The following is a 27,887-nucleotide window of genomic DNA, read 5'->3' on the forward strand; positions in this document are numbered from 1 at the left end:
GTGAGTTCGAGCCCCGCGTCGGACTCTGTGCTGACAGCTCGGAGCCTGGAGCCTGTTTCGGATTCTGTGTCTCCCTCTCTCTCTATCCCTCCCCTGCTGGCACCCTGTCTCTCTCTCTCTCTCTCTCTCTCTCTCTCTCTCGATAACAAATAAACAGAAAACAATTAACAAAAATGAAAGACAAGTTTCACGGTTTATGTTGCTGTTTCAAAAGACATGACACAGATTCTTGTCGTGGCCTCGAGATATAAAAAGGACTGAGTTGTATAGGTGTATCTACGTGTAAACGTGCATATGCATGTGCATGGTGGACTGGAGGGTTTTCCATTTATCATATTTGCTTTTCGATGTGATAAAACACATACAACATAGAACATGACATCTCAGTCGTTTCTAGGTGTACCGTTCAGTTGCATATATACGTTCACGCTGTGGTGCAACCAGCCTCGCCATCCATCTCCAGAACTTTCTCACCTTCCCAAACTGAAACACTATACCCATTAAACACAAACTCCTGTTCCCCCTTCCCCAGCCCCTGGAAAACACCATTCCACTCTGGCTCTACGAATCTGCCCACTCTAGGCACCTCATGTAGGTGGAATCATATGATGTGTATCCTTTTGTGTCTGGTTTATTCATGTTTTTATTATATACTTTTGTAATTAAAAAATACGGTCAAGCTTTTGGGGTAACATGTTAAAAGCAGGGACACCTGGACGGTTCAGTCGGTTAAGCATCCGACTCTTGATTTCAACTCACATCACGATCCCAGGGTCATGGGATCAAGCCCGCCACGATGAACGTGGAGCCTGCTTAAGATCTCTCTCTCTCTCTCTCTCTCTCTCTCTCTCTCTCCCCCTCTGCTCCCCTCCCCTACTTGCACTCTCTCTCTCAAAACAAAATAATATAATATAAAATAAATTTTTTGAGAAGCAAGCATGATTATGGGGAGATTTCCATTTCCTGCTTTATTCCTTCCTTAGATTTTCAAAGTTGCTGAGATGAACACAAATAACTTTAATTTGATCAAAAGATACCAATAAATATTCAATGTATGTGAGGCTTTTATAGCCCCACCTCGCAATTTGGAGAAAGGGGTGTGTAGAGGAGAGATGATAAGCAGGAAGTAAAGCCATATGGAATCTGCTGACGGGGATTGATTTTTTTGATGCTAGCAGATTTGTTCATGGGATACCTCTTTAACGCAGTTTTTTTAATTTTTTCAAGTTTATTTATTTTGAGAGGAAAAGAGAGAGTATGTGTGCATGAGTGGGGGAGGGGCAGGGATAGAATCCCAAGCAGGCTCCGCACTGCCGGCACAGAGCTTGGTGTGGGGCTCAATCCCACGGACTTCAAGATCACGACCTGAGCTGAGATCGAGAGTCAGATGCTTTAACCAACTGACCCAGGTGCCCCCGTGAGCTACCTATTAATTGTACAGTTGTTACTTACTTGCTAACCACAGTGCTGGGGGTACATGCCTCTGTGCTGAACGAGACATCTGACCCTTGCCCTCAGAGAGGGGGAGGGGCAGGCTTGCACTTGGACATTTTGGACATACCCTCCTCGTCTCCATAGCATCCCTGCCCTTGAAGAAACACTATTCCCCTTTCCATGTAGTCTTGGTGGGGCTGTTAATCACAGTCTCCCCCACCCCATTTAGAGTAGGCATGAGACCCAGGCTCGCCAATCCGAATACCTGAGTGCCCGCCCAGGAGTGCCTGGGTGGCTCAGTGAGCTAAGCATCCAACTCTTGGTTTCAGCTCAGGTCATGATCTCACGGTTCATGAGTTTGAGCCCCGCATTGGACTCTGCACTGCAGGTGCAAATCCTGCTTGGGATTCTCTCTCTCTTTCTCTCTCTCTCTCTCTCAATCTCTCTGCCCCTCCCCCACTCACACTCACACATGCGTGTGTGCTCTCTCTCTCTCTCAAAATAAACTTAAAAAATATATATTGATTAAAAAAAAAAAAACAACGTTCAAACAGGGACAAACAAGTGCTTCAGCGGGGTCAGGACGTGGGGTACAGCCATGGTGGACCGGGATGAGACATAAGGCCAGAGATACCACAGGCCGGGCCACACGGCGCCTCCAGTTCTGGGCCTGAGGGGCTACGACTTGCTCTCAGGGGTACTAGGGAGCTACGGGGTGGCTGTGCGCAGGGGAGTGGGATCAGCTCTGGGTGCAGGCAGACCCCTCTGGAGCTGTGTGGGATGCACTGGAGGGCATAAGCCTGAGGGGGGAGGCCGGGGGGAGGCTGTGGTGAGGGGCAGGGGGGCAACCCCACCCACAACACGGTAGACAGCGACAGAAACAAAGACGCTTCAACCCCCTCCCCTCATGGAGTCCGTGGGCCAGTGGCGGCAAAAACCCGGCTTCCTGTTCCCCAGCGCGTCAGGCCGGGTCCCACTTCTGGGTCTTTATACAGATGCTCCCCAATAAACAATCACCAATAATCATCGTAGCCTGTTCTGACCAGGGGTTACCGTGAGCCAGGCGCTGGGCTACACTTTACGTGTTAATCCGTTTATCCTTTCCAACCCTGGGTACTATTATTCACCCCACTGTGCAGATGAGGAAACTGAGGCACAGGGGGGCTAAATGACTTGCCAGAAAGTCACAGAGCCAAGAAGTGGTGTGGCTGGGATTCAAACCCAGCGCCCACGATCATGGCGTGTGCTGCCTCACTCCTGTCACTGATCACGACAGACAGGGGAGGAAGACGGCCTACACCTGCTGGACATCCTCACCCACCTGGACAGGCCATTTGCCAGCCTTCTCTCTTCTCCATCCTGGGCTCCTCCCCTCGCTCCAGACGGGAGATCACGTCGGGTTTGAACCCTGGAGGCCCTGCCCCTAGAAAAGACACAAGATTTGGCCAGTCATAGGGAGGCCTCAGGGCTGGGTCCCAGGCCCTGGGTGTGCCGGGGAGATGCATACATTGGGTGCCTACTGATTAGAGGCTCTACTGGTCAATGCAAGACTCATTTTATGACCGCCTACTACATTCCAGAAAGAGCCTGAGCCCTGACGTCACTGTTTAAGGCTCTGGCTCTGTGTTGTTCAAGTTCGATGTGAAATACACACCGTATTTGAAGACTTATTATGGAGAAAGATGTAAAACATCTCATTAGTAATTTGTGTGTTGGTTATGATTGCCACACATACCAAAATGTTCATATTTTGGACAGATTGGGTGCAATGAACCATATCACTGAAATTAATCTCATCGGTTTCTTTTTACTTTTTCTATGCCGCGATGTTTAAGCTCACTGATTTCTCTCTTCCTATAGGGGGCTGAACAGTGTTCCCCCCAAACTTTGTCCACAGAAACCTCAGAATGTGACCTTACTTGGCAAATCGGGGCTTTGAGGATGTAATTCGTTCAGACGAGGTCCTGCGGGAGTAGGTCGGGCCTTAGGGGATGATGCACAGACACCCTTGGGCAGGGGAAAGGTCATGTGAAGATAGAGGCCGAGATCGGGGTGATGGGGATACAAGGCGAGGAACAGCAAGGGTCACCCGGGACCTCCGGAAGCTGCATCCAGGAAGGACTCCGCCCTGGAGCCTTCAGAAGGAGCAGGACCCTGCCTCCGCCTGGATTTTGCACGTCTGGCTTCTGAACCGTAAGGGAACGAATTTCTTCCGTATTAAGCCACCAGGTTTGCGGTGATCCGTTACACAGCTGTGGGAAACGAACGCATCTCCCTACTGACCGTTCCCAGGAGTGGACAAGCTCCCGCCTGAGAAGGCGAACCTTCCTCCCACTGGAGAAGTGAGGAAGGGAGAGAACGGATGGAGATGAGATCGAGGAGGCCGGCAGGGGCCAGGCCACACGAGGGTCTGAAGCCGCTGAAGGCAGGGCCCAGGACTGGTGGACGACTGTCCCTGAGATGGGAGGGTGGGCAGACGAGGAGGGGGTCTGTGGGGACGTCGTGAGCTCAGGGGAGGCCACTAGCTGCATCAAGTTGGAGTTCAGGGGACAGACCAATGGGACCTCGTTCTGTACACACGAGTTGTGCAGAAAAGGTTCACACGGCAGGCTGCCTGCTGTTTCTGGAAAGCCCTGCTCACAAGGCTACCCTTGGCTGGCGTTTGGAAGCTGGATTTCAAGAGGGTTCCCAGTAGTTCCTGATCGACAGAGAGGCTCCCGGCGCCTCAGCCGTTTGTGCAAACACTGTGGCTTCTGCCCGACACCTGCTTTTCCTTCGGGGAGTCGGGAGCTTGGTCCGTGCCAGGCGGAGGCTGCTGACATGACCAGACCTCAGCGAAACCCTGGGCGCTGACCGGGTCTCTAGCGAGTGTCCCTGGTGGACGACACCTCACACGTGTTGACACATCTTGTTGTAGGTCCTGTGTGACGCAACGGGGAGGGGACTCTGCCCTGGTTGCTGCTAGACTTCGCCCCACGTGCCTTATCCCTTTGCCGCCCGTGCTCTGTGTCCTCTTGCTGCAAGGAATCTTGGCTGTGAGCACAGCTACATGTGAGGCCTGTGGGTCCTCCGAGAGAACCACCCGAACTTGGGGGCTCCCCCGGGGCCCCGACACAGGTGCTTAAGCGAGTTCTTGGTGAGTTTGTCCAGGGAACGTGTGTAAGTGAGGACGGCTGAGGAAGCGGCCTTCAAACCACCATTGCTTCCAGGGAAAAGGCAAGACAGAAGGACCAGAAAAAGAAACTGAGGGGAGACGGAGGCGGACAGAAAGACAGACCACTGAGGAGGCCAGAGAAGGGCCAGGGGGTGAGGATAAGGCCAGGTCAGGGCTGGACTGCAGGGATGGAGGGGGGGCGATGAACAGATTGTTGGGGGGCAGAGAGGACGTGGTGGGCTGCTGGGGAGGGGGATGGGCGGAGTGAGGACGGTCTGGGCTGGGGGATGGGGGGCCCGGAGGATTGGAGCAGGTCTGTGTGCAGACGCGGAGCTCAGAGTAACAAATGTGAGAGGGACTCGGGCACAGGAGGCGGGTGGGCCGACAGTGTAGGGCCAGGAAGACACATTTGGGGGACAGCATTTATGTGCTCTGGAAAGATTCTAAGATGCAGCCCGATGAACATCCAAGGAGCACTTGGAGTCCGAGATTCTGGAACAGGCATTCCAGGAAAGCGTGAGAAGAAGGTGGGGGCACAGGCTGAAGATTGTGCAGGACAGGTAGAAGACTCGGGGCCCTTGGGGACACTGGGACTCTAGGAGAAGCCAGTGGAGAGAGAGAGGGACAGCCAGAGCCCAGCCAGGAGGCACCAATTAGAGGAACAGAGAGGGAACCACATGACCTCAGCAAATGCCCCCAGTGGGTGGGCACAAAGGAGATGAAGGCAGATGGGGGCAGGGCCTCACCCAGTGAGAGAAGGTTCTGGTAGTTCTCCAACATCACGTCCCGATACAGCTCCCTCTGGCCAGGACCCAGCCAGCCCCACTCCTCCAGGGTGAAGTCCACAGCCACATCCTTGAAGGTCACTGATTCCTGCAAAGGCCAATTTTACAGGGTGGAGAGACCCATCCTTCTAGAACTCTGGGGCTGGAGAGGTCATGGGCCTAGGGCCTACCACTGCTGGTGGTTGAGACAGTTGGAACATTCTAGGCTGGAACATACTGACTCAACTGGTTTGAGACGACTGAGTAAAGATGGCCTACAGAAGGTCACCTGGGTGGCTCAGTCGGTTAAGTGTCCGACTTCAGCTCAGGTCATGATTCACAGCTCGTGAGTGCGAGCCCCGCGTCGGGCTCTGTGCTGACAGCTCAGAGCCTGGAGCCTGCTTCGAATTCTGTGTCTCCCTCTCTCTCTGTCCCTCCTCCACTCATGCTCTGTTACTCTCTCAAAAATAAACATTAAAAAAAATTTTTTTTTAATTAAAAAAAAAAAAAAGGCCTACAGAAATGCAGAAAGTCTAAGGCAGCTGCTAGCCCAAAGGCACCTTGGAAGAAGATAGACAAAAGCTCCTTTTCTGCGTGACTCTTTACTGCCATCTGTTGGAAAGTTGTTACAATATGCCAATTATTTTAATATATGACAGTTGACTGCCATCTGCATGAAAATTGCCATAAGGGGCACCTGGGTGGCTCAGTCGGTTAAGCGTCCAACTCTTGATTTCATCTCAGGTCATGATCTCCCGGTTTGTGAGTGCGAGCCCTGCATGGAACTCTGTGCTGACAGCCCAGGGCCTGCTTGGGAGTCTCTCTCCCTCTCTCTCTGCCCCTCCCCACTCGCTTTCTCTCTCTCTCTCTTTCTCAAAAAAAAAAAAATAATAATGATAAACACTAATAATAATAATAAACAAATAAATAAATAAACTGGAAAAAAATTGCCACAATATACCAGTGTGTGAGGTGTGAGATGTGAATCCCGCCACTGAGATGAGGCACCCTTGTGCAGTGTGTAACCTGCATACCTGTATGTGACAACCCTAAGAAACGCTTTTTTTTTTTTTTTTTAAACTCTCAAGCCATTGTGTACAAGAGCGATTCCTGAGTGGCACTCCATCCCAGACTCAAGCCGGGATCCCAATTCCCATCCCCAACTCCAAGGATAAGGCTTGGGGGTGAAGCAAAACCATCCACTGCCCTCTTCATCTGGCAACCCAAAGGCTCCCGGCTTTAGATGACCGATTTTTAGACTGTGTCCCAGCTCAGGGCATCCTGCCCCCGTCCCCTCTCCTCCCCGCACCTCCCGGCCCCAGAGTCCCTCCCACACTCGCCCCTTCCCCACGATTAGGAGGGGCGGAAGCTCTTCGGGCCACAGGCAGAGATGAGTATGGCTCTCTGAGGGGGCCGTAAAATCATCTTGGGGAAGAGGAAACCCAGACTCACCTGGTCCTCAGCCATCAGGGTCCCGGTGGCCACTGCTGGGTCCTGGGCATGTGCCTCCAGGAGAAAGGACCAGGTCTCAGTCCGCAGGGCTGGAGGAGGAGACTGGAGCAGAGAGGGGGTCGGTTGTGGCTCAGACAGACAGACACTCTCCCAAAGATGCCTCATGACAGTGGGGGCCCTGGTCTCCTAAGAGCTGGAGCAAAGGTCAGGACAGGCTGCCTGAGGCCCCCATTCCATACCAGCAACCACTAGCAAACAGGGGGTTCAGCTCACTGCACTACTTCTCAAAGAAGTAGCTAGAGGGGCGCCCGGGTGGCTCAGTCGGTTGAGCGTCCAACTTCGGCTCAGGTCACGAACTCACCGTTCGTGAGTTCGAGCCCCTCGTCAGGTTCTGTGCTGACAGCTCAGAGCCCGGAGCCTGCTTCGGATTCTGTCTCCCCATCTCTCTCTGCCCCTGCCCAGCTCATACTCTGTGTCTCTCTCTCTCAAAAATAAATAAAATATTTTTTAAAATTTAAAAAAAAAAAAAAAAAAAGAAGTGGCTCGACTTATCCCCAGATGAGGAAATAGAGGCACAAGAGGTCAAGGCCCTTGCTCAAGATCGTAGAGGTGTCGAGTGTCAGAGCAGGATTCAGACCCAGAAGTCTGGCTGCAGAGGCCAAGCCCCCTTTTGATCCTGACTCTTTCTCTTACGGTAAAATACACGTAACACACCCTGTACCATTTTAACTACTCTAAATTCTACAATTCGGTGGCATTTAGTATGTTCTCCATGTTGTGCAACATCACTGCTATCTGTTCCAGAACATTTTCATCATCACCCTAAGAGGAAACCGTGCACCGTTAATCAGTGACTCCCAAATCTCCCTGTTCTGTGCTGCCCCTCCAAGGTCAGCCCCAGACAACCACTCATCTTTCTGTCATAATGCATTTGCCCATTCTGGACATTTCATAGACATGGAATCGTGTAATATGTGGCCCTTTGTGTCTGGCTTCTTTCGTTTTTTACTTAAAAAATCTTTTTTTCATGTTTATTTTTGAAAGAGAGAGAAAGAGAGGGCACGAGTGGGGGAGGGGCAGAGAGGGAGACACAGAATCCCAAGGAGGTTCCAGACTCCAAGCTGTCAGCACAGAGCCCGACGCGGGGCTTGAACCCACGAACCTCGAGATCATGACCTGAGCCGAAGTCGGACGCTCAACCGACTGAGCCACCCAGGCGCCCCTGGCTTCTTTCATTTAGCCTGTGTTCAGGGTTCATCCATGTTGTACCACGTGATAGGGCTCATTCCTTTTTATGGCCGAGTAGTATTCCATTGTATACGGATCTGCCATTTTTTGGAAAGCTGCTACTATCTGTCTTATCAATCCTGCATGAGGATCCTTATCTCCTGCTGAAGATGTTGTTTAAAGAGGGGCGCCTGGGGCGCCTGGGTGGCTCAGTCGGTTAAGTGGCCGACTTTGGCTCAGGTCACGATCTCGCGGTCCGCGAGTTCGAGCCCCGCGTCGGGCTCTGTGCTGACGGCTCAGAGCCTGGAGCCTGGTTCCGATTCTGTGTCTCCCTCTCTCTCTGCCCCTCCCCTGTTCATGCTCTGTGTCTCTCTGTCTCAAAAATAAATAAACATTAAAAAAAAATTTTTAAAGAGGGGCACCTGAGTGGCTCAGTCGGTTAAGCATCCAACTCTTGGTTTCAGCTCAGGTCATGATCTCTCGGTTTGTGAGATCAAGCCCCACATCTGGCTCTGTACTGAGCATGGAGCCTGCTTGGGATCTCTCTCTCTCTCTCTCTCTCTCTCTCTCTCTCTTAAAACTGCCGAAATAAAGTTTAAAAATCCCCAGGGCACCTGGGTGGCTCAGTCGGTTAAGTGTCCGACTCTTCATTCTGGCTCCAGTCACGATCTCATGGCTTTGCGGGTTCAGGCCCCATGTTGGGCTCCACGCTGACATTGAGGGGGGACTTGCTTTGGATTCCCTTTCCCCCTCTCTCTGCCCCTCCCCCACTTGTGCACGCATGCTCTCTCTCTCTCTCAAAAATTAAAATGAAATTAAGATTATAAAGCTTCAAACTGGTACAGCCACTCTGGAAAATAGTATGGAGTTTCCTCAAAAAACTAAAAATAGAACTACCCTACGACCCAGCAATTGCACTACTAGGCATTTTTCCAAGAAATACAGGTGTGCTGTTTCGAAGGGACACGTGCACCCCCATGTTTATAGCAGCACTATCAACAACAGCCAAAGTATGGAAAGAGCCCTAATGTCCATCGATGGATGAATGGATAAAGATGTGGTATATATATACAATGGAGTATTACTCAGCAATCAAAAAGAATGAAATCTTGCCATTTGCAACTGGAGGGTATTATGCTAAGTGAAATTAGTCAGAGAAAGACAAAAATCATATGACTTCACTCATATGAGGACTTTACCAGACAAAACAGATGAACATAGGGAAGGGAAACAAAAATAATATAAAAACAGGGAGGGGGACAAGACAGAAGAGACTCATAAATCTGGAGAACAAACTGAGGGTTGCTGGAGTGGTTGTGGGAGGGGGGATGGGCTAAATGGGGAAGGGGCACTAAGGAATCTACTCCTGAAATCATTGTTGCGCTAGATGCTAACTGATTTCGATGTAAATTTAAAAAAAAATTTTTTTTAAAGATTATAAAGCTTAAAAATCCCTCCCCCCAAAAATATCTCTGCCAAAGACAAGTTGGTGTTCAGACTATGGTCACCCCCGCTCATTCATCAAATACACTCTGAGACTCATGTGAGGGTGACATACTCATCGGAGGACAGAACGATGGGTGACGTGCGGCTCTGCCCTAAAGGGGCTCCCTGCCCGGTGGGGGAGGCAGGCCTGGACATAGACCAGGTGGTGGGCTGAATAATGGCCCTATGAAGATATCTTGTAGGATGGACCCGTGATGCGATTAAGTTAAGCACCTTTAGATAGGCAGATTATCCTGGATCATCCGGGTTGGGTCCTAGGTGCAATCCCAAGTGTCCTGATAAGAGGGAGACAGAGGGACATTTGACTCAGAGGAGAAGGCCACGTGAGGCAAGTCAAGAGAAGCAGAGTCAGAGAGAGAAGACGCTCTCCCTCCAGCTTTGAAGCCGGAGGAAGAGGCCTCACCTAACGAACGCGGAAGCCTCTAGAAGCTGGAAAAGGCAAGGAAACGGATTGTCCGCTAGAGCCTTCAGAGGGAGCACCACTCTGACCCCCTGAACTGTAAGAGAACAGATCTGTGTTGTTGGAAGCCACCAAATTCGTGGTAACTTGTTCCGGCAGCAACGGGCAACTGATACAGTCTAGAAACAAAAAGACTCAATCTCATGTGTGTTTCCAGGCAAACGCCTCACTACACCCAGTGACACAGGGGCGTACGCAGCTCAGGCTGAAACCAGTAGGTGAAATCCTGATGCGGAACAGAGTCTTACAGGCTCTCCCGTATCTCCTCACAAGTCACTTAATGATTACAAAAAAGAAAGGGCTCCTGGGTGGCCCAACCAGTTAAGCCTCCAATTCTTGATTTCGCCTCAAGTCATGATCTCACAGTTTGAGGGATCGAGCCCCTCGTCTGGCTCTGTGTGGACAGCATGGAGCCTGCTTGGGATTCTCGCTCTCCCTCTCTGAAAAATAAATAAGGTATTCCTGCCTAAGGTATTCCGCCTAAGGTATTCCTGCCAAACCGAAATCGAATAACAAGGAAACACTGAGCAAAGCCAAACTAAAAGACATTCCAGAAGAACCTGGTCCATAATCTTCAGCATTGCACAGATCATCAAGACCAAAGAAAGACTGAAAAACTAACTGTTCTAGAGACCTAATACCTAACGCGGTGTGTGATATGGCATTTTCTTTTGCCATCGAGTACGTTATTGGGACAATTAGCAGCATCGGAAGGTCTGTGGATTAGCTAATAGTTTGTACCGATGTTACTGTCCTGATGAGATCACGGTGCTGCGGTTTTGGAAGAAAATGGCCTTGTTTCTAGAAAAAACAAACAAACAAAACCAAAACACAGACTCCTCAGGAAGGGGGCTGCGCAGAGACACAAAGAGAGGGGGGCTGAATGAGGGTTGGGGTGGGGGGCAGGGAGATCAGAAAGTGATGAGAGACCCAGATAACACGCTCAGGATAAGGAGGACAGAAGCGGAGGGCGTGACTGTGCGGAGCACGCGGAGGCTTTCGGGTCAGACATCCCAGGGTGTGATCCCAGGCCGACCCCTGGGACCCGGGAGAAGCCGCAGAGTCTGTTTCTTGACCTGCGAAGTGAGGAAACGTACAGGATCCCTTCGGGGAGACGGCGCTCGCCTGACTTCAGGCAAACAGCAGGCGCCCAATTCCTACGCGCTGAGATCCTCCAAGCGGCGCGGGGGGCAGAGGCGCCCGGGGGCGCCCTCCAGAGTGATAGGAGGGGGCGGGACGCCGCCCACAGCGCCCACCCAGGCACGACTCGGACCCGCCTCTGAGTGCCCGCCAGCCTGCCTGGCACGGCCCGCACCCACCAGCTCAGACTCCGGGCCACCAGGTCGGGACTCACCTGTGCGCCCCCGTGGGTGGCGCTGGACCGCCAGGCCTTTACCCTCCCTCTGGCGGGCCGCGGAATGCGCCTGCGCGGTTGTGGTCTCGGAACTATTTAAACCTTGGGTCTTTAAACGCGGCTTCGCAGTTGGACTACATTTCCCAGGAACCTCTGCGGGTTCACCCTCCTCCAGACCTAAGGTCTCTACGGGCGGGGGAATGCTGGGAAATGGAGGCTGGGAGTACGATGCGGGGCCGGGGGGAACCCGGTACTGAGAAATATCTGGCTGTACTGACACCGTCAGTAATATTCCCATTTTAGCTAGAGTCTTTTAACTGCCCTCCACAGGAGGTGACGTCAAAGTCCATTTAACCCATTTAACCCAAGTTTCCCCTGTAGCTGAAGTCCACAGGACACGTGGAAGTTCACCCCATCTAAACTGATGGTGAATGAATTGAGTCTGTCACTGAATTACGCAATATCCCTGGGCATCCGCTCCCTGTTTGCCTCAGTGTCACCTGTCACCTAATACCTCTATAAGAAATAGACCCCTACGGTGGGAGCTGGAAGATGTGTGTCCAGGAATGCAAGGATGGTTCGATATTGGGCTATTATATAATTTGCTAATTGATATACAATGTAATATATAATCATGGATATGAAAGAGGTTTTGAGAATGTTCAGTAGTCATCCATTTCTACATAAGCTTAATATATTTAAGAATGGGCCCATCTTGAACAGTAATGACAAAAATCTTAAGGAGTTACTTGTCTCTCCCTTGTTTTTAATTATATACATATAATCAAAACCCAAAATCAGGCGTAATGCTAAAACACCAAAAGCTTCCCCATGAAAGTCAGAACAAACTGTTCGTCCAAATAGAACAAACCATCCAGCATTACCACTTTTGGAAAAACTATCGGTGCAGTTAGACAAGAGAAAGAAAGGGTATATAATTGGAACGGAGAAGTCTGGGATTTCATCCTTCTTTGACTATGATATGATTGCTATTTTGGAAGTCAGAGAATCTATTGAAATGTTATGATAAACCATAAAATAATTAAGTAAAATTACTGGGTACAAAATTAATCAATAAAAACCAATAGGTTGGGGCGCCTGGGTGGCTCAGTCGGTTGAGCGCCTGACTTTGGCTCAGGTCATGATCTCGCAGTCTGTGAGATCGAGCCCCGCATCAGGCTCTGTGTTGACAGTTCAGAGCCTGGAGCCTCCTTTGGATTCTGTGTCTCCTTCTCTCTCTGCCCCCACCCCTCCACTCTCTGTCTGTCTCTCTCCCTCAAAAATAAATAAACATTTTAAAAAAACACAATAGGTTTTCTCTTTTCAAACAAAAATGATGAAAACTCTAATGGAAAAAAAGGGGGGGGGGTATTTGGATTTTAGTGCCAATAAAATTTGCCTGATAGATTTTAATCTCTTTGTGATCTGGGGAAGTTCTCTTCCACTCTCTGCACCTACGTTTTCTTCGCTATAATCCCTCATTAGGATAATGTGTGGCAAATAGCTCTTCCTCAAAGCCTTTTCCCTACTTTCTGTGCACACAGCTAGACTACATTTCCCATATGCCCTTGCAGTCGGGGTGGTCACGTGACTAAGTTCTGGCTAATGAAATGAGAGAAGAGACACGTATGCCATGCCCAGACCTCCCACTTGTTACCTTCCCCAGTCTTTCTTCTTCTGCTGAAGTCTTATGTGAAGATGGGAGGAGCCTAGGTCCCTGAATTGTCACTTGGAGGGGGCCATCTCCAATCAGAACCAACTAATAAAAAGTTATTTTCAGTTATATAGACTCAGGGGAGTGATTAAATAAAGGTATATCCTGCCTATGAAATGTTGTCAAGCCTGAAATAATTATGATGACTGAACGGTAACATGGGGCGACACTTGCGAATGAAGGTTAAAAGAAGAAAAATCTCAAAGTTATAGATCCTTCATGTTTGTAAATATGTAAAATATATGTGTACACATGAGTAAAAGTTAGATGAACCATGGGCAAAACGGAAGGAGAATAGCTGTCACTTACTGACAACAGGCAGTGAGTTTTATTAGCTTATTTAACTCATACAACCACCCCGTGAAGATGTGTCAAACAGCCCCAGAGAGACCTTTGCAGCCCCAACACTCAAAGACCCAACGAGTGACAGAGAGCCCAGTGAAGCCCCTCTTCTTACTGCCAGACTCCTCAGCTCTGCTGCCCTCTCCCTGCCCATGAACTTGGTCCCGGCTCAAGCCTTGTCCTCACATCCTAAAACTTCACTGCGGTCTCATCCCAATCCTCCTGGCCCCCCAGTGTCTCCCCTCCAGGCTCTTTCACACACAGCCCCCAGAATGGTCTTTCTGCACCCAGAGCAGACCCAGCCCTTCCTCCGCCCTCTGTATCTGAAGTCACGTGAGCCTGGAGTCTGCCTTGCTTTGCTTCATGACATTCTATCTTAGTCAGCTCAGACAGCCATAACAAAATACCATAGACTGAACGACTTAACAGAAATTTATGGTTTTTCCTTGGTACAGGAGCATGTGGAGAGAGAGCTCTGGTGTCTCGTCCTCTTTTTACATGCACATTAGCCCTACTTCTGTCCTTAACTAGCTCTGGGCCTTGTATGGGTTACTTGAATCCTCCCTGTAGGTATCCTTGTCTCTAAAGTGGGGGAGCAATGCCTCCTTCACTGGGTGGTCATGCAAGTTAAATGAGCTCAATGACATATGTCACTTTCATCTGCATTTCATTGGCTGATGCAAGTAGCACGGTTGCAATGGAGTTCATATAGCAATCCCAGGGAAGGGTCCTGATTGGTCCTTCTTGGATCTTGGGCCCACCACTTGGACCAATCACTATTGCTAAGATTAGGATACAGGATAAAGACATGGTTACAGGTAGTTAGGACGTAGTGTAATAATATGTGTGCTTGATGGGAGATAGCCCAGGGCAACGTATGAACACAGAGGAGGGCCTTCAACCCAGTCTGGACAATCACGGAGGACTTTCGGAGGAGGTCTCAACTTGGCTGTAACTTGGAAGACAAGAACTAATGGGCGAAGAGACATAAATGTGACCAATGAAGGCAAAGAATGAGGTGGGTTGTTCCAAGCAAAGGGAACACAGAGAACAGAAGCCTAGAGGGGAGAAAGAGATATAAGGAGCTCTTTGTGGCTGGCATGCAAGGGTGGGATGTGGGAGTGTGCTATAATTGAATGCTTGTGTCCCCCCAAATTCGTATATTGAACCCTAACCCTCAATTGATTTTATTTAGAGGTAGGGCATTTGGGGAAGTAATTAAGATCAAATGAGGTCAAAAGGGTAGGGCCTTGGTCCAATAGGATTTGATGTTGTATAGAAGTCAATCAGCACAGTGCTTCGCAGGTAGTAAGGGATCAATTACTCTAGGACCCCGGGGCAAGGGACACACAGCATAATAGTTAACCCCACGTATTCGTTGTGTTAACACTGAAAGTCATCAACCTCTCTATACCTCCGTTCCCCTATTGTATATGGGGAGATAATAATTACCTTAATAAATAAATGAGATTTGAATCCGTTGATATAAGTAAAGCCATTGAAACAGAATGTTACAGGGACACCTGGGTGGTTCATTCTGTTAAATGTTGGACTCTTTATTTCAGCTAAGGGCATGATTTCACAGTTCGTGGGTTTGACCCCTGCATCAGGCTCTGCACTGACAACACGGAGCCTGCTTGGGATTCTTTCTCTCTCGCCCCCCCTCCCCCCCGTCCTTCCCCCTCCCGTTTGCTCTGTCTCTCTCTCAAAAATAAATAGGGGCGCCCGGGTGGCTCCTTGGTGAAGCGTCTGGCTCAGGTCATGACCTCGCGTTTCTTGAGTTTGAGCCCTGCATCAGGCTCTGTGCTGACTCTGCCCAGCCTGCTTTGGATCCTCGGTCTCCCTCTCTCTCTGCCCCTCCCCTGCTCTCACTCTCTCTCTTAAAAATAAACATAAACAAACAAACACTTAAAAACCAGTATGTTACAGACACCACCACCTTCATGTTTCCCATCAATATTATCAACATTAAATATTATTTTTAAAAGTTATTAATAGTTCCGACCTCTTGACCTTTGTGTGCGCTGTTCCCTCGGTCAGGAACGTTCTTTCTATCTCTCTTGGAAAACGACGGTACCTGCGACAAGCTGTTACAGCCATTCCTATGGGAACGTTTCCCCTCTCCCCACCCAGCCCGGCGGGAGCTCGCAACTCTGCTCGCTCCAGGGATTCCACAGGACCGTCCCAGTAAACCTAGCGCTGATATTATAATAATTTGCGTGGTTATCATTTGATAACTGTCTCTCCCGCCCCAGACTGTGCTCTCCTGGAGCATTCATCACACTATAATTTCTGCACAGTTTAATTATCCGTTTATTGTGCACTGTTCCGAGGAAGGTAAGGGAGTTAAGTACCTGGATTTGTAGAGTGAACAACACTGCCAACTTAAGACTCCCAGGCTAGAGCCTTCGCCGGAGTGCGCTTGGGTCAGAACACCAGCTTACGAAATGAACGCGAGGTCGAGTGTCTTTGACTTCTCTGCTGTAGCCCTGCTCCCCCCGCCACCCCCTCCGCCAGGGCGCTTGGTGAGGGTGACGTCATGCGTGCCCGGAGCGACGTCACCAAGGCGACCGGGATCCGTTGCCTTCGGAGAAGTGCGCCTGCGCCGGCAGGGCGGGGCGGAGAGAGGGAGAGGAGGCCGGAAACTACCATTTCCAGAATCCTTTCGTCCCCCATTCCAAGCGCTCTCTACTGAGCATGTGCCAAAATTGGTATCTTGGCAACGGATTGCTGGAGTCCGGCTCTTTAAAAGCACACGCTCCTACCTTTTACTGTAGTGGATTGGTAGTATCTATGGCAACGGATGTAGTTGTGGGGGCGGAGAGGATTCTGGGAAATGTAGTTCATTAGAGTCCCACGAGCTAGTTCTACACTTAAAACTTCGTTCGCCAATCTCTAGCATAAAAATATAAGCAACACTCAGCCCCCCCATGTTTCCCTGTCACCTCATAATGGTAACAAAACGCGTCTTGGGTTGGGATTCAGTTTCTGAAAAAATTAGTTGCCCACACTGCTTATGGAGTGATTTCACCTTTTAAAAAATCTGAATATCTGGGTTCTCTTGAAAACTCGGAAGATCTGGGGCACCTAGGTGGTTCAGCCGGTTAAGCCTCCAACTCTTGATTTCCGCTCAGGTCATGAGATCCGCTGAAGCTTCGTGAGATTGAGCCCCATGTCGGGCTGTGCGCTGACAGCATGGAGCCTGCCTGGGATTCTCTCTCTCCTCTCTCTCTCTCTCTGACCCTCCTCTGCTCGCTTGCTCTCTCAAAATAAATACTAAAAACAAAACAAAACAAAACAAACCTCTGAAGATCTGAAAACACTGAGCTGTTATTTCACAGCAGTCACAATGGAATGGAGCTGAGTACTTTTCTATCTTCTATGAATGTGACCTGCCGTGTTAACTTTATCTTCCTCGACCCAAACAATATTTGGGGTTCCAATCCCAGAACCCGAGGAAAGCCACCAAGCTCTTTTCCCTGGCATGTAAAGGCCCTCAGTGTACGGATCAATATAGTTTTTGCTTCCTCCTCTTCCCCCTCAACACTATTCTCCTCATTTACTCAACATATATTTACTGAGAGCCTGCTCTGGGCCAAGCATTGTGCTGGGCACTGAAGCTTCAACTACGTTTGGTCTTTCTTATCAACCCCTATCCCTCCCACCAAACACCCCCATTATCCAAATCCTGAATGAGATAGCAATAGTTTTCCTAGTAAGTTCAGAAACATAAGGACACTATATTATCCAAATGTCTTTGCTTCCTACTTTGGTTAGCAAAAGCAAGAGTTCAGACAGCAAAAGATTTACATGAAAATTGATCTGAATCTATTCAGGGACACAGAGGGTGAAAATTGAACAGTTCAGATAGGGAGCGGAACCTGTATTCTCTATATTGACCACTGCTGTTCCTTCGCCAGACCATCCTTGAGGGTCCCACTAGGACGCATTCCTCCCCAGAGTAGGAATGGTTGTCTTTTCAAGCCTTCATCATGGGCCGTCCATGCCTCTTGAAGGTCCAAATCACTCCTGCTTTGATGTAGGGTAATTGGTACCTACAGATGAGTGAGACCTGGCCCCAACCCTTGGGGAGCACCCAGTTGGTGAGTCCTCCAGAAACTGACAGAGACGTTGAGGAATTTGTCATAGACTTTATTAAACTTCTTTTCCTTTCCCCTTACAAACTCCCAAGCCACCGCCCTACTGCAGCAGGAGTTTTCGGTTTTGCCTGTAAGTAACAGCCCTGGTCGGAGAGAAAAAGCCTGGAGGTTACAAACAGAACTTCAGGTCCCTCCAGGTCAACCGTCCCCCGCCCCAAAACTTCCCTCCAATCATCAGCCTTATTTGGTGACATCATGGGTATCTGGGCGGATTTCTAGGGTTCTCAGCCAATCAGTGTTGGTACAGGAGGAGGGAGGAGAGAAAATTTGGGGCAGGAGGTGAGGGTAAAATGTGGAAACAGAAAGAGTGGGCAAGACCAGAGGAGACTCTGAGAAACACAGACACAGGGCGAGACTCACAGAGAAGGGAAAGACAGAAGACAATGAGGAAGAGACAGAAGCAGGTGCGCCGAGTTGAAGTGTGGCCCCACGCAAGATATACCCAAAACCTAATCCCCACGACCTGCCAATGTGACCCCATTTGAAAATAGGGTCTTTGTGGATGTAGTTAAATTAAGGTAAAATGAGATCATTCTGGATTTAGGCTGGACCCTCCATTCATTCAAAGACTGGTTGTCCTCACAGGAGAAGGGGAGGGCGACACAGAAGTAGAGGAAAAAGCCATCTGAAGATGGGGGGGGGGGTGGAGGGAAGCCAAGGAATTACCAAGGATGCCAGAGGGGCGAGACAAAACTTGGGCAAGAGGCTGGGGCCGGGGGCGGGGGGAGAAACAAGTTTCAAGGCAGAATGGGAAATCCAGAGATGTGAAAAGGAAAGACAGAGCAAGACAGAAATGAAGACTGAGTGAAGACAGCGGGAGAGGTTCAAACCTGGGGGAAGGGGAGAGAGAGGTGGGGAAGGGGCTGGAGAAAGAGAGGGGAGATGGGAGGGGAAGGGAGGTGGCAACAGTGAGGGAGATTTAAAGAAGCCCGAGAGAGCTGACAGGGCGACAGTCTGCAAGGCAGATGGGATGGGAGCCAGAGACCCAGAGACAGGGAGAGACATTCAGAGACAGAGGCAGAAAGAGACTGAGAGGCACAGATTCAACGTGGGGGGGCCCGGGGTGGAGAAAGCCACGTGGGAGAGGCAGAGAGAGGGAGGGAGGGAGAAGGGGACACGGAACAAGGTCACAGTGAGAGCTGACACTCATGACTTAACTCTCCTCGCCAGGTGCTGGGGAGAGGAGGGGGAGGGGCAGGAGGGGGAGGCAGAGACTGACAGAAAAGGTGCCGGAGAGAAGAGGAGAGGGGCTGGCGGGGGCGACAGGAAGGCCAAGGTGAGGGAGTCGCTCAGAAGGGCAGAGAGGAGGGCGAGGGCCTCTTCTCCCCTGGGCCCACGGGCTCAGTGCTTGGAGCCTCTGGAAATGTAACCACTTTGCAAAGCGGGAGAAAACAAATTAACACAACAATAAGGATAAAGAAGAATATATAACAACGAATTCAGCTCGGATGACATCTGTCTTCATACCAGCACATTCACGGAATACAATGTTTAATATATATATATATATATATATATATATATATATATATACACACACACACACACACACACATATATATATAATATATATATCAGGTCATGATCTCACAGTTCGTGGGTTCGAGCCCCCAACTGTGCTGACAGCGCAGAGTCTGGAGCCTGCTTCAAGTTCTGTGTCTCCCTCTCTCTGGGCCCCTCCCCCGCTCGTGCTTTGTCTCTTTCTCTCTCTCTCAAAAATAAAATAAAACGTTAAAAAAAATAATAAAGTGAGCGCACGGGGGACTCCCAAATGACAGAGTGACTGAGCCAGGGCAGTGCCGTTTTTGAGGGGCCCAGTGGGGCATTTGGAGGCCTCAGGAGACGGCCGGGATGACTTACGAAGCCACGATGACCCCAAAGGCAAGGACAGCCAGGAACACGGAGATGGTGGCCCCAAACAGCACCTGCTGCTTCTGGTATCCACTCCCCTTCTCATACTGCAGGCTCATGCGGGGCTGCCCGTCAACTGGTGGGTGGGGTGGGGAGACAACCTTGACTTCCAAGTCATCGCTCTTCCTTGGCCTTGCACCTACACCCACCTGCTCCCCGGGCAACCTGAGCCTCCCCCTCCCTCCTCCCTCCCCATCCCCTGCCCTCTCCCGGGGTCCGCCGCCATGGCATCCAGGCGCCGTCCTAGGTGCTCTGGATACTGCCGCGCACCCCACCAGCAAACATCCCTGCCCTCACGGCACCGACTGTCTATAGGGCACAGCACAGGGACCGCCGAGAGTCTAGCGCTAAGACAGTCGTCTGCATCTTAGCTGGGGACCCTGAAGATCCTTGGGAGTCCCATTCTGCATCTTCCAATTGTCCCTCCCACCCCACCCCCCGCCTTTCATTCTGCCGGCAGAGCTTCCTGGCCTCGCCTTCGGAGTGGATCCAGAGTCTGACCCACCTCCTGGGCTCCCGACCTGGTCCAGCCCCCATCAAAGCGCCTCTCCTCATTCCCGCTTCTCCTCACCCTACAGTTCCCCACATGGCCCCCAGAGGGCGCGCACTAACACCTAAGCCCTCTCACTTCCCTCTTCCCTCAGAGCTTTCCCTGAGGTCGCCTCTCGTTCAGAATAAAAGCCCAAGTCCTCACCATGGTCCACCAGACAATCTGGTCACCATGGGACTAGCTAGCTACTACCCCCATCTTCACTCGTTAGCTTCCTTCTTGTTGCTCAACCATGTTGCTCGACCAGGATCATTGCACCTGCTGTTCCCTCCCTCATTCACACTGTTCCTTACTCCCTCACTTCCTCTAGATCTCAAACACCACTTCTTCAGAGAGGTCCTGCCACTTGCACCCTCTAAAGCAGCATCCCCCCACCCCACCCCCACCCCCCCAGGCACTTTCTATCAAATGGTTCTGTTTTCATTAGGGCACATTTGCTCTCTGAAATTAATCCGTTTATTCCTTCGTGTAATTGTCTAGCAGTGGTTCTCAGCTGGGGACAATTTTGTGCCCCAGGGGACATTTGGAAATGTATGGAGACTGGAAATGATTGTTAGGACTTTGGTGGGGCGGGGGGGGGGGGGTGTACTATTGGCATCTGGCTGGGGAGAGACTAAGGGTGCTGTTGAACATCCTACATCCACAGGACAGCCCTTATAACAAAGAATTTTCCAGCCCCAACTGTGTGTAGTGCCAAGGCTGAGAAACCCTAGTTAACCCTTCACCCCATTAAAATGTGGGCAATACAAGACACTTGTCTCTGTTCTGCTGATCCTCGGTTTGGGGGCATTACAGGGTACTGGTAATATCTGTTGTAGTTAACCACCATTCTAAAGAAGCAAACGGACAAATCCCTTCTTTCCAAATGGTCAGTGTCATGGGGCGGGGGGGGGTGGGTGGGGATTGACAAGAGAAACTCTTCCTAATTAAAAAAAAGAAGAAGTGGGGGGGGGGGCATCTGGGTGTCTCAGTCGGATAACATCCAACTTGGGCTCAGGACATGATCTCAACAGTACGTGAGTTCGAGCCCTGCATCGGGCTCTGTGCCGACAGCTAGGCGCCTGGAGCCTGCTTTGGATTCTGAGTCTCCCTCTCTCTCTTTCTGCCCCCCCCCCTCAAAAATAATATATAAACATTTGTAAAAAATAAAATAAAATAAAATAAAATAAAATAAAATAAAATAAAATAGGGGCCCCTGGGTGGCTTAGTCGGTTAAGCGGCTGACTTCAGCTCAGGTCATGATCTCGCGGTTCGTGGCTTCAAGCCCCGCATCGGGCTCCGTGCTGACGGCTCAGAGCCTGGAGCCTGTTTCGGATTCTGTGTCTCTCTCTCTCTCTCTCTCTCTCTGACCCTCCCCTGTTCATGCTCTGTCTCTCTCTGTCTCAAAAATCAATAAAAGTTAAAAATGACCCTCCCCTGTTCATGCTCTGTCTCTCTCTGTCTCAAAAATCAATAAAAGTTAAAAATTTTTTTAAAAAAAAGAAGTGGAAAAAAACTATAATTGAACAGTATGAGAAGTCCTTCCATTGGGTCCTGGTTGGAAATAATTAGCTGTGAAAGATATTCTGGGAACAATTAGGGAGGTTGCAAAAGGGACTCAGAGTCACTTGATATTTAACAATTGTTGCTAGGTTTTTTGGGTATGAGAATGGCATTGTAGTTTCATAGGAAACGTCCTTATTTTTTAGAGGTGCACACTATGGGTGAAATCTCACAATGCTTGAATACTTTCAAAATGCCACGGCAGCGGGGCACCTGGCTGGCTCAGTTGGCAGAGCATGTGACTCTTGATCTTGGGGACATGAGTTTGAGCCCCACGTTGGGCATAGAGATTACGTTTTTAAAAATACCACAGCTATAAATAAAGTGAAACAAATATAGAGGAATGTCCATCGTCAACATAATTTGATAGGAAGTGCTCCTTTAGAGGGTGTGACCAGGGAGTCCTGTTTGAGGTGGTGAACTTGGAGACTTTATTGAAATGAGGGAGTAAGAGGAATAGTGTGACAGAGAGGGAACAGCATGTGAAAAGTTCCAGCATGATTATTCAAGCTTGATGGGTATATAGGGGCTCACTGTACTGTTCTCTCTGCCAGAAAGATACATTTAAAAAATCTCTCCAGGGGCGCCTGGGTGGCTCAGTCGGTTAAGTGTCTGACTTCGGCTCAGGTCATGATCTCTCAGTCTGTGAGTTCGAGCCCCGCGTCGGGCTCTGTGCTGACCACTTAGAGCCTGGAGCCTGTTTCAGATTCTGTGTCTCCCTCTCTCTGACCCTCCCCCGTTCATGCTCTGTCTCTCTCTGTCTCAAAAATAAATAAACGTTAAAAAAAATTTTTTTTTAAATAAAAAATAAATAAAAAATCTCTGAATGAATGAATGAGTGAGTGAGTGAATTCAGCAGATCCTCTGGACTCCCCAGGTATGGCACTGGCTAAGAATGTTTTTCTAGAATGCCATTCTGGCAGTAGAGACATTTTTTTTTTAATGTTTATTTTTGAGACAGAGCATGAATGGGGGAGAGGCAGAGAGAGAGAGGGACACACAGAATCCGAAGCTGGCTCCAGGCTCTGAGCTATCAGCACAGACCCCGACGTGGGGCTCGAACCCATGGACCGCGAGATCATGACCTGAGCCGAAGTCGGAGGCTTAACCGACTGAGCCACCCAGGCGCCCCGAGACAGTTTAAAAATTTTTTTTCAACGTTTTTTATTTATTTTTTTTTTGGGACAGAGAGAAACAGAGCATGAACGGGGGAGGGGCAGAGAGAGAGGGAGACACAGCATCGGAAACAGGCTCCAAGCCATCAGCCCAGAGCCTGACGCGGGGCTCGAACTCACAGACCGCAAGATCGTGACCTGGCTGAAGTCGGACGCTTAACCGACTGCGCCACCCAGGCGCCCCCCGAGACAGTTTAAAGTCACAGGTGTCTGACTGGCCCAGTCAGTGGAGCATATGACTCTTGATCTCAGGTTGTGAGTTCAGGCCCCACGTTGGGTGTAGAGATTACTCAAAAAAATAGTTTAAAAGTCGTTTAAGAAAAGAATAAATAAAGATAAAGTTACAGTGGAGTCTTCCTTATTTCACAGTGGGGGAACGCAAATTTCGGAATGTGGAAGCGACATCTGGGCCACTGTAAGCAGGTGGTGAGTGCAGGACTGAAGGCTCCCTGTGGGAGAACTCAAAACCCGTATCTGCTGGGTCACGGCTGTCTTCACCTCTCATGCATCCCTGTCTCCCCCACCCCCCAGGAGCTTACCAAAACAGTACTTTTTTTGGATACAGCTGGGACTGATCTTCTGGCAATGTAAACAGTCCAAGACTTCCTCTTTTAGCAAGCCTGGGCAGGAGGGAAGGGAGAAGTGGGGTGAGGGCAGGTATCAGAGGAACGGCAAAGAGCAGGAAGGCAGAGGGGAAAGAGGGCATGACATCCCTTGGCTCTCCTGGATTTGGAGGGTCCACGTGCAGCCAAGCAAGCTGAGCACAATGCACCGATTCGCACTAAAAATAAATTTTACAGGGGCGCCTGGGTGGCGCAGTCGGTTAAGCGTCCGACTTCAGCCAGGTCACCATCTCGCGGTCCGTGAGTTCCAGCCCCGCGTCGGGCTCTGGGCTGACGGCTCGGAGCCTGGAGCCTGTTTCCGATTCTGTGTCTCCCTCTCTCTCTGCCCCTCCCCCGTTCATGCTCTGTCTCTCTCTGTCCCAAAAATAAAAATAAACGTTGAAAAAAAAATTTTTTTTTAAATAATAAAATAAATAAATAAATAAATTTTACATAGGGGCGCCTGGGTGGCTCAGTTGGCTGAGCATCTGGCTGGATTTCAGCTCAGGTCATGGTCCCTGGGTCGTGGGATGGAGCCCCGCGTTGGGCTCTGCACTGAGCGTGGAGGCTGCTTACGATTCTCACTCCCTCTCTCTCCCTCTACCCTTCTCCCCTGTTCGTGCTCTCTCTCTCTAAAGAAAAAAAAAATATATATATATAATCATTGAAGAGTTGAATTGAATTGCAGTTGTCCAGTTGACCAACATTTGTGTGTAGACATTCGATTAACTAAACAAATGTTTAATTAAATGTCTACAAATAGAACGTTTGCATCCCTACACTCCCGTTTTGCAGCCCCTGGTGACATATACTGGCTAGATGCTCACTGATCGGTCTCCTCCACTTCCTATCGCATGAAAAGACTACATTTCCCAGGCTCCTTTGCAGTAGGTTGCAACCATATGACCAGAGTTCTGGCCAATCCATTAAAGTCCCTGTAGGAGTTTTCTCTGTTCTCTCCCCCACTGAAGCTACCTTAGAAGCCACAACAGAGGGGCGCCTGGGTGGCTCAGTTGGTTGAACATCTGACTCTCGATTTCTGGTCGGGTCACAATCCGAGAGTCATGGGATTGAGCCCCAGGGAGGGCTTTGTGCTGAGCATGGAGCCTGCTCAGGATTCTCTCTCTTTCTCCCTCTGCCCCTCTCCCCGGCTTGGGCTCTTTCTAAAATAAAAATTTTAAAAAGAAGTTGCAACATAGGTGCAGGCTGTATCCCCGAGACAGCACTTGGAGGAACTGTTCAACTCTCAATGGAATTTGGGTAAGAGAGAAATAAATCTTTCGTTAAACCATGGAGATGTGGGGTTTATTTGTTACTATGACATGGCCTATCCCATCAGACTAACGTTCCCCCCCCCCCACATACTTTTTTTTGCAGGTTGCAACCACTTCCACAATCCCTCAAAAATCAGTGATCCCTGGATACTAACTAGAGCTTTGGGGAGGAGGACGAACCGCCAGACGGAGCAGATGATAGTGGGGCTTGACTTGGGGGAGACAGGGTAAAGAGGTGAAGGAGGGTAGAGAAGGGACGATAAATCCAGGACTCACGGCAAATTTTGCGGCTGCAGGCTGCGAGAGAAAAGAGCAGAAGGGAGTGAAGTCAGGAGAGCGATCTGAGAATTTGATGGGAAGGGACCAGGGGGGAAAGAGAGCAGGGAATATTGGGGAGAGGCAGGGAAGGCTGAGTCAGGGGGGGGGGGGGTGAGCAAAGAGTTTGGGAGAAAAAGTGGGAGAAGGGGATGGGATGATGATGGGGGAGAGGCAGGGGGCTTGGTGGAGAGAGATCCTCACCTTTTGCTTCGTACAATTTTAAGACTTTCTTGAGTTCCTTGATTACTCTCCCCCTGAGAGCTACGAGTTCTTCCAGCAGAGGCTCATCTGAGGAGAGACAGAGAGATCCTCGTGGGGTGGAGGCACCCAGCAAGCCCATCTGCAGCTTCAAAGAGATGAGGAAACTCCTTTTCATTCACCAGGAGTAACTAAGACCGGGTATTACTCAGGTCCACTGGGCAAATCCGTGGCCCGGAAGGTCCTGCACCTAGCTCCTGACCCACGGTGGGCGCTCCAGGCCGGACCACCTTCCACTGGCCTCAGTTTCCTCATCTGGTAAGGAGTAGGAGGGTGAACTGGGCCACCTCTCCTTTCCTTTCTTCTGATCCACTCTCCTGTCTTCTCTGTCCACACTCACTCCTTCATCCAGCTGACCTCATCCAGGCTCATGGCTTCGTATGTTACCTGCATCTTGCACCGTCCAATATGGCGGCCGCGAGCCACACGTGGCTATGGAGTACTCGAAATGGGCTGACCTGAACCGAGATATGCCCTTAGTATAAAACATGCTGTGTGGTGCCTGGGTGGCTTAGTCAGTCAAGCGTCTGACTTCCGCTCAGGTCATGATCTCACGGTTCGTGAGTTCGAGCCCCGCGTCGGGCTCTGGGCTGATGGCTCGGAGCCTGGAGCCCGCTTCGGATTCTGCGTCTCCCTCTCTCTGCCGCTCACACTCTGCCTGGAGTGAATCAAATAACTATAAAACACCTCCACAATTTTTATGCTGGTTGCACATCAAAATGGTAATTTAGGTATGGGGCTAAACAAAATAAAAGTTAATTTCCCCTGCTTCTGTTTACCCTTCTAAACACGTGGCTACGAGAGAATTTAAAATGACGTGTGGCTCCCATGTGCACCTCCCATCATATCTGCACCGGACAGCGCCGTTCTCTACACACTGATGCCCCCCACGTTCGATCAGTAGCCTAGACCCTCATCAAAGTCCGCATGCAGGTCGCCAAGTACCCACTTAGGATCTCCACTTGGATGTCTGATGGGTACCTTCCACTCAGGAAGTCCCAGACGGAACCTTGATCTTCTCCTTCAAACCTCCTCCCGACCCCCAGGACTTCTCTGCCTTAGGAGACGGGAGCCACCTGATTCTAATGGCTCAGCACAAAGCCTTGGCGCTTCGGCTCCACACCCCGCGTGCCGCTTGTCAACATGCACGTCAACAAAGCCTGTTTGTTCGACATCCAAGATAGATCCAGGAATCCCATCACTTCCCATCCCCTCCCCTGCCACCGCCCTGGTTCCCGCCGTGATCATCTCTTTGCCTGGGCCGTCACTAAAGTTTCTTACCCCTTGCCCTGCCCAAATCTCTCCTCCACAGCCAGAGGGACACAGGGACGCAGTCAGCTCACCCGTATCCCGCGTCCGCTCAGAGCCCTCCCATGTGACCCGGAATAGAAGCCAAAAGTCCTCACCATGGCCTAGAAGCCTCTTCCCCATCTACCCCTCCCCGCCCCCTTACCTCTGGGACCTCATCTTCCACATCTCTCCCTCTTTCTACTCCAGCCTCCCTGGCTTCCTTGAGGTTCTGTGAATATGCCAAACATAGTCCTGGCTCAGGGGTTTGTAGTAACCGCTTTCTGCCTGTGGCCTTCTACCCCTCTCCTTCAGGCCTGCTCACATGTCGACTGGTCAGTGACGCCCCCCCCCCCGGGCTGCCTGGCTTTACGCTGCAGCCCCCACCCTACCCCTAGCACCCCCTCCTCTCCCTTTGTCCCTGCGGTATTTTCTCCATAGTACTTGTCCTCATTTGATACATTATATTGTGCAGTAAAGGGTTAACTCAGGAGGGCCGGGTCGTTCAAACCCTGTACATCCCCCAAAAAGGTTTGGCTCCTCGAGGCCTTTGGGATATCCTGGCTGTGAACAGTGTCTTTCTTGGGGTGCCTGGCTGGCTCACTTGGTAGAGCATGTGACTCGGTCTTGGGGTCATGAGTTGGAGCCCCATGTTGGGCATAGAGCCTACTGAAAAAGTGAGTTTTTCTTTTCTTTTTTTTTTAATGTTTATTTATTTTTGGGAAAGAGAGAAAGAGACAGAGCATGAGCGGGGGAAGGGCAGAGAGAGAGGGAGACACAGAATCCCAAGCAGGCTCCAGGCTCCAAGCCGTCAGCACAGAGCCCGACGCGGGGCTCGAACTCACGAACTGTGAGATCATGACCTGAGCCGAAGTCAGACACTCAACCGACTGAGCCACCCAGGCGCCCTTTTCTTTCTTTCTTTCTTTCTTTCTTTCTTTCTTTTTTTAAGTTTATTTATTTTGAGAGAGAGAGTGAGCAGAGAAGGGGCAGAGAGAGAGAGAGAGAGAGAGAGAGAGAGAAAATCCCAAGCAGGCTCTGCTTGGAAAGTATGGAGCCCAACGAGGGACTCAAACCCACCAACGGTGAGATCATGACCTGAGCCGAAACCAAGGGTTAGATGCTTAACTGACTGATCCACCCAAGCACCCCATATCTTTTTATTCCCCCCCCCATATTTATTTATCTATTTTGAGAGACAGAGAGAGCGGGGGAGGGGCAGAGGGAGAATCCCAAGCAGGCTCCGTGCTGTCAGCACAGAGCCCGACACAGGGCTCGATCTCATGAACCGTGAGATCATGGCCCGAGCTGAAATCAAGAGTCAGACGCCCCAACTGACTGAGCCGCGCAGGTGCCCCTGGAATGTTTTAAAAGTTCTCTGGGGGGTTCTAATGAGCCTTCCT

The 27,887-nt window shown here is 50.2% G+C and overlaps 1 protein-coding gene across 3 annotated transcripts in view; it reads right to left on the reverse strand.

Annotated features, from left to right (window-relative positions):
• Nucleotides 1-27,887, reverse strand: part of IZUMO2 (IZUMO family member 2) — a 31,724-nt gene that overhangs the window by 2,372 nt on the left and 1,465 nt on the right. The window contains exons 3-8 of one of the 3 annotated variants that reach the window (XM_030299305.1): nucleotides 25,141-25,227; nucleotides 24,898-24,918; nucleotides 23,285-23,365; nucleotides 6,805-6,893; nucleotides 5,335-5,461; nucleotides 2,756-2,857 (exon numbers count right to left, since the gene is read on the reverse strand). In XM_030299305.1, the coding sequence (XP_030155165.1) occupies nucleotides 2,756-2,857; nucleotides 5,335-5,461; nucleotides 6,805-6,893; nucleotides 23,285-23,365; nucleotides 24,898-24,918; nucleotides 25,141-25,227 (507 nt within the window). Of the gene's footprint in view, nucleotides 1-2,755; nucleotides 2,858-5,334; nucleotides 5,462-6,804; nucleotides 6,907-11,351; nucleotides 11,409-17,543; nucleotides 17,651-19,427; nucleotides 19,555-23,284; nucleotides 23,366-24,897; nucleotides 24,919-25,140; nucleotides 25,228-27,887 lie in introns of those variants that run through there. The other 2 variants (XM_030299304.1, XM_030299302.1) reach the window with 2 other exon arrangements.

Source organism: Lynx canadensis, chromosome E2 (genome assembly GCF_007474595.2).
Source record: "Lynx canadensis isolate LIC74 chromosome E2, mLynCan4.pri.v2, whole genome shotgun sequence".
In the NCBI taxonomy this organism is placed as follows: Eukaryota; Metazoa; Chordata; class Mammalia; order Carnivora; family Felidae; genus Lynx; species Lynx canadensis.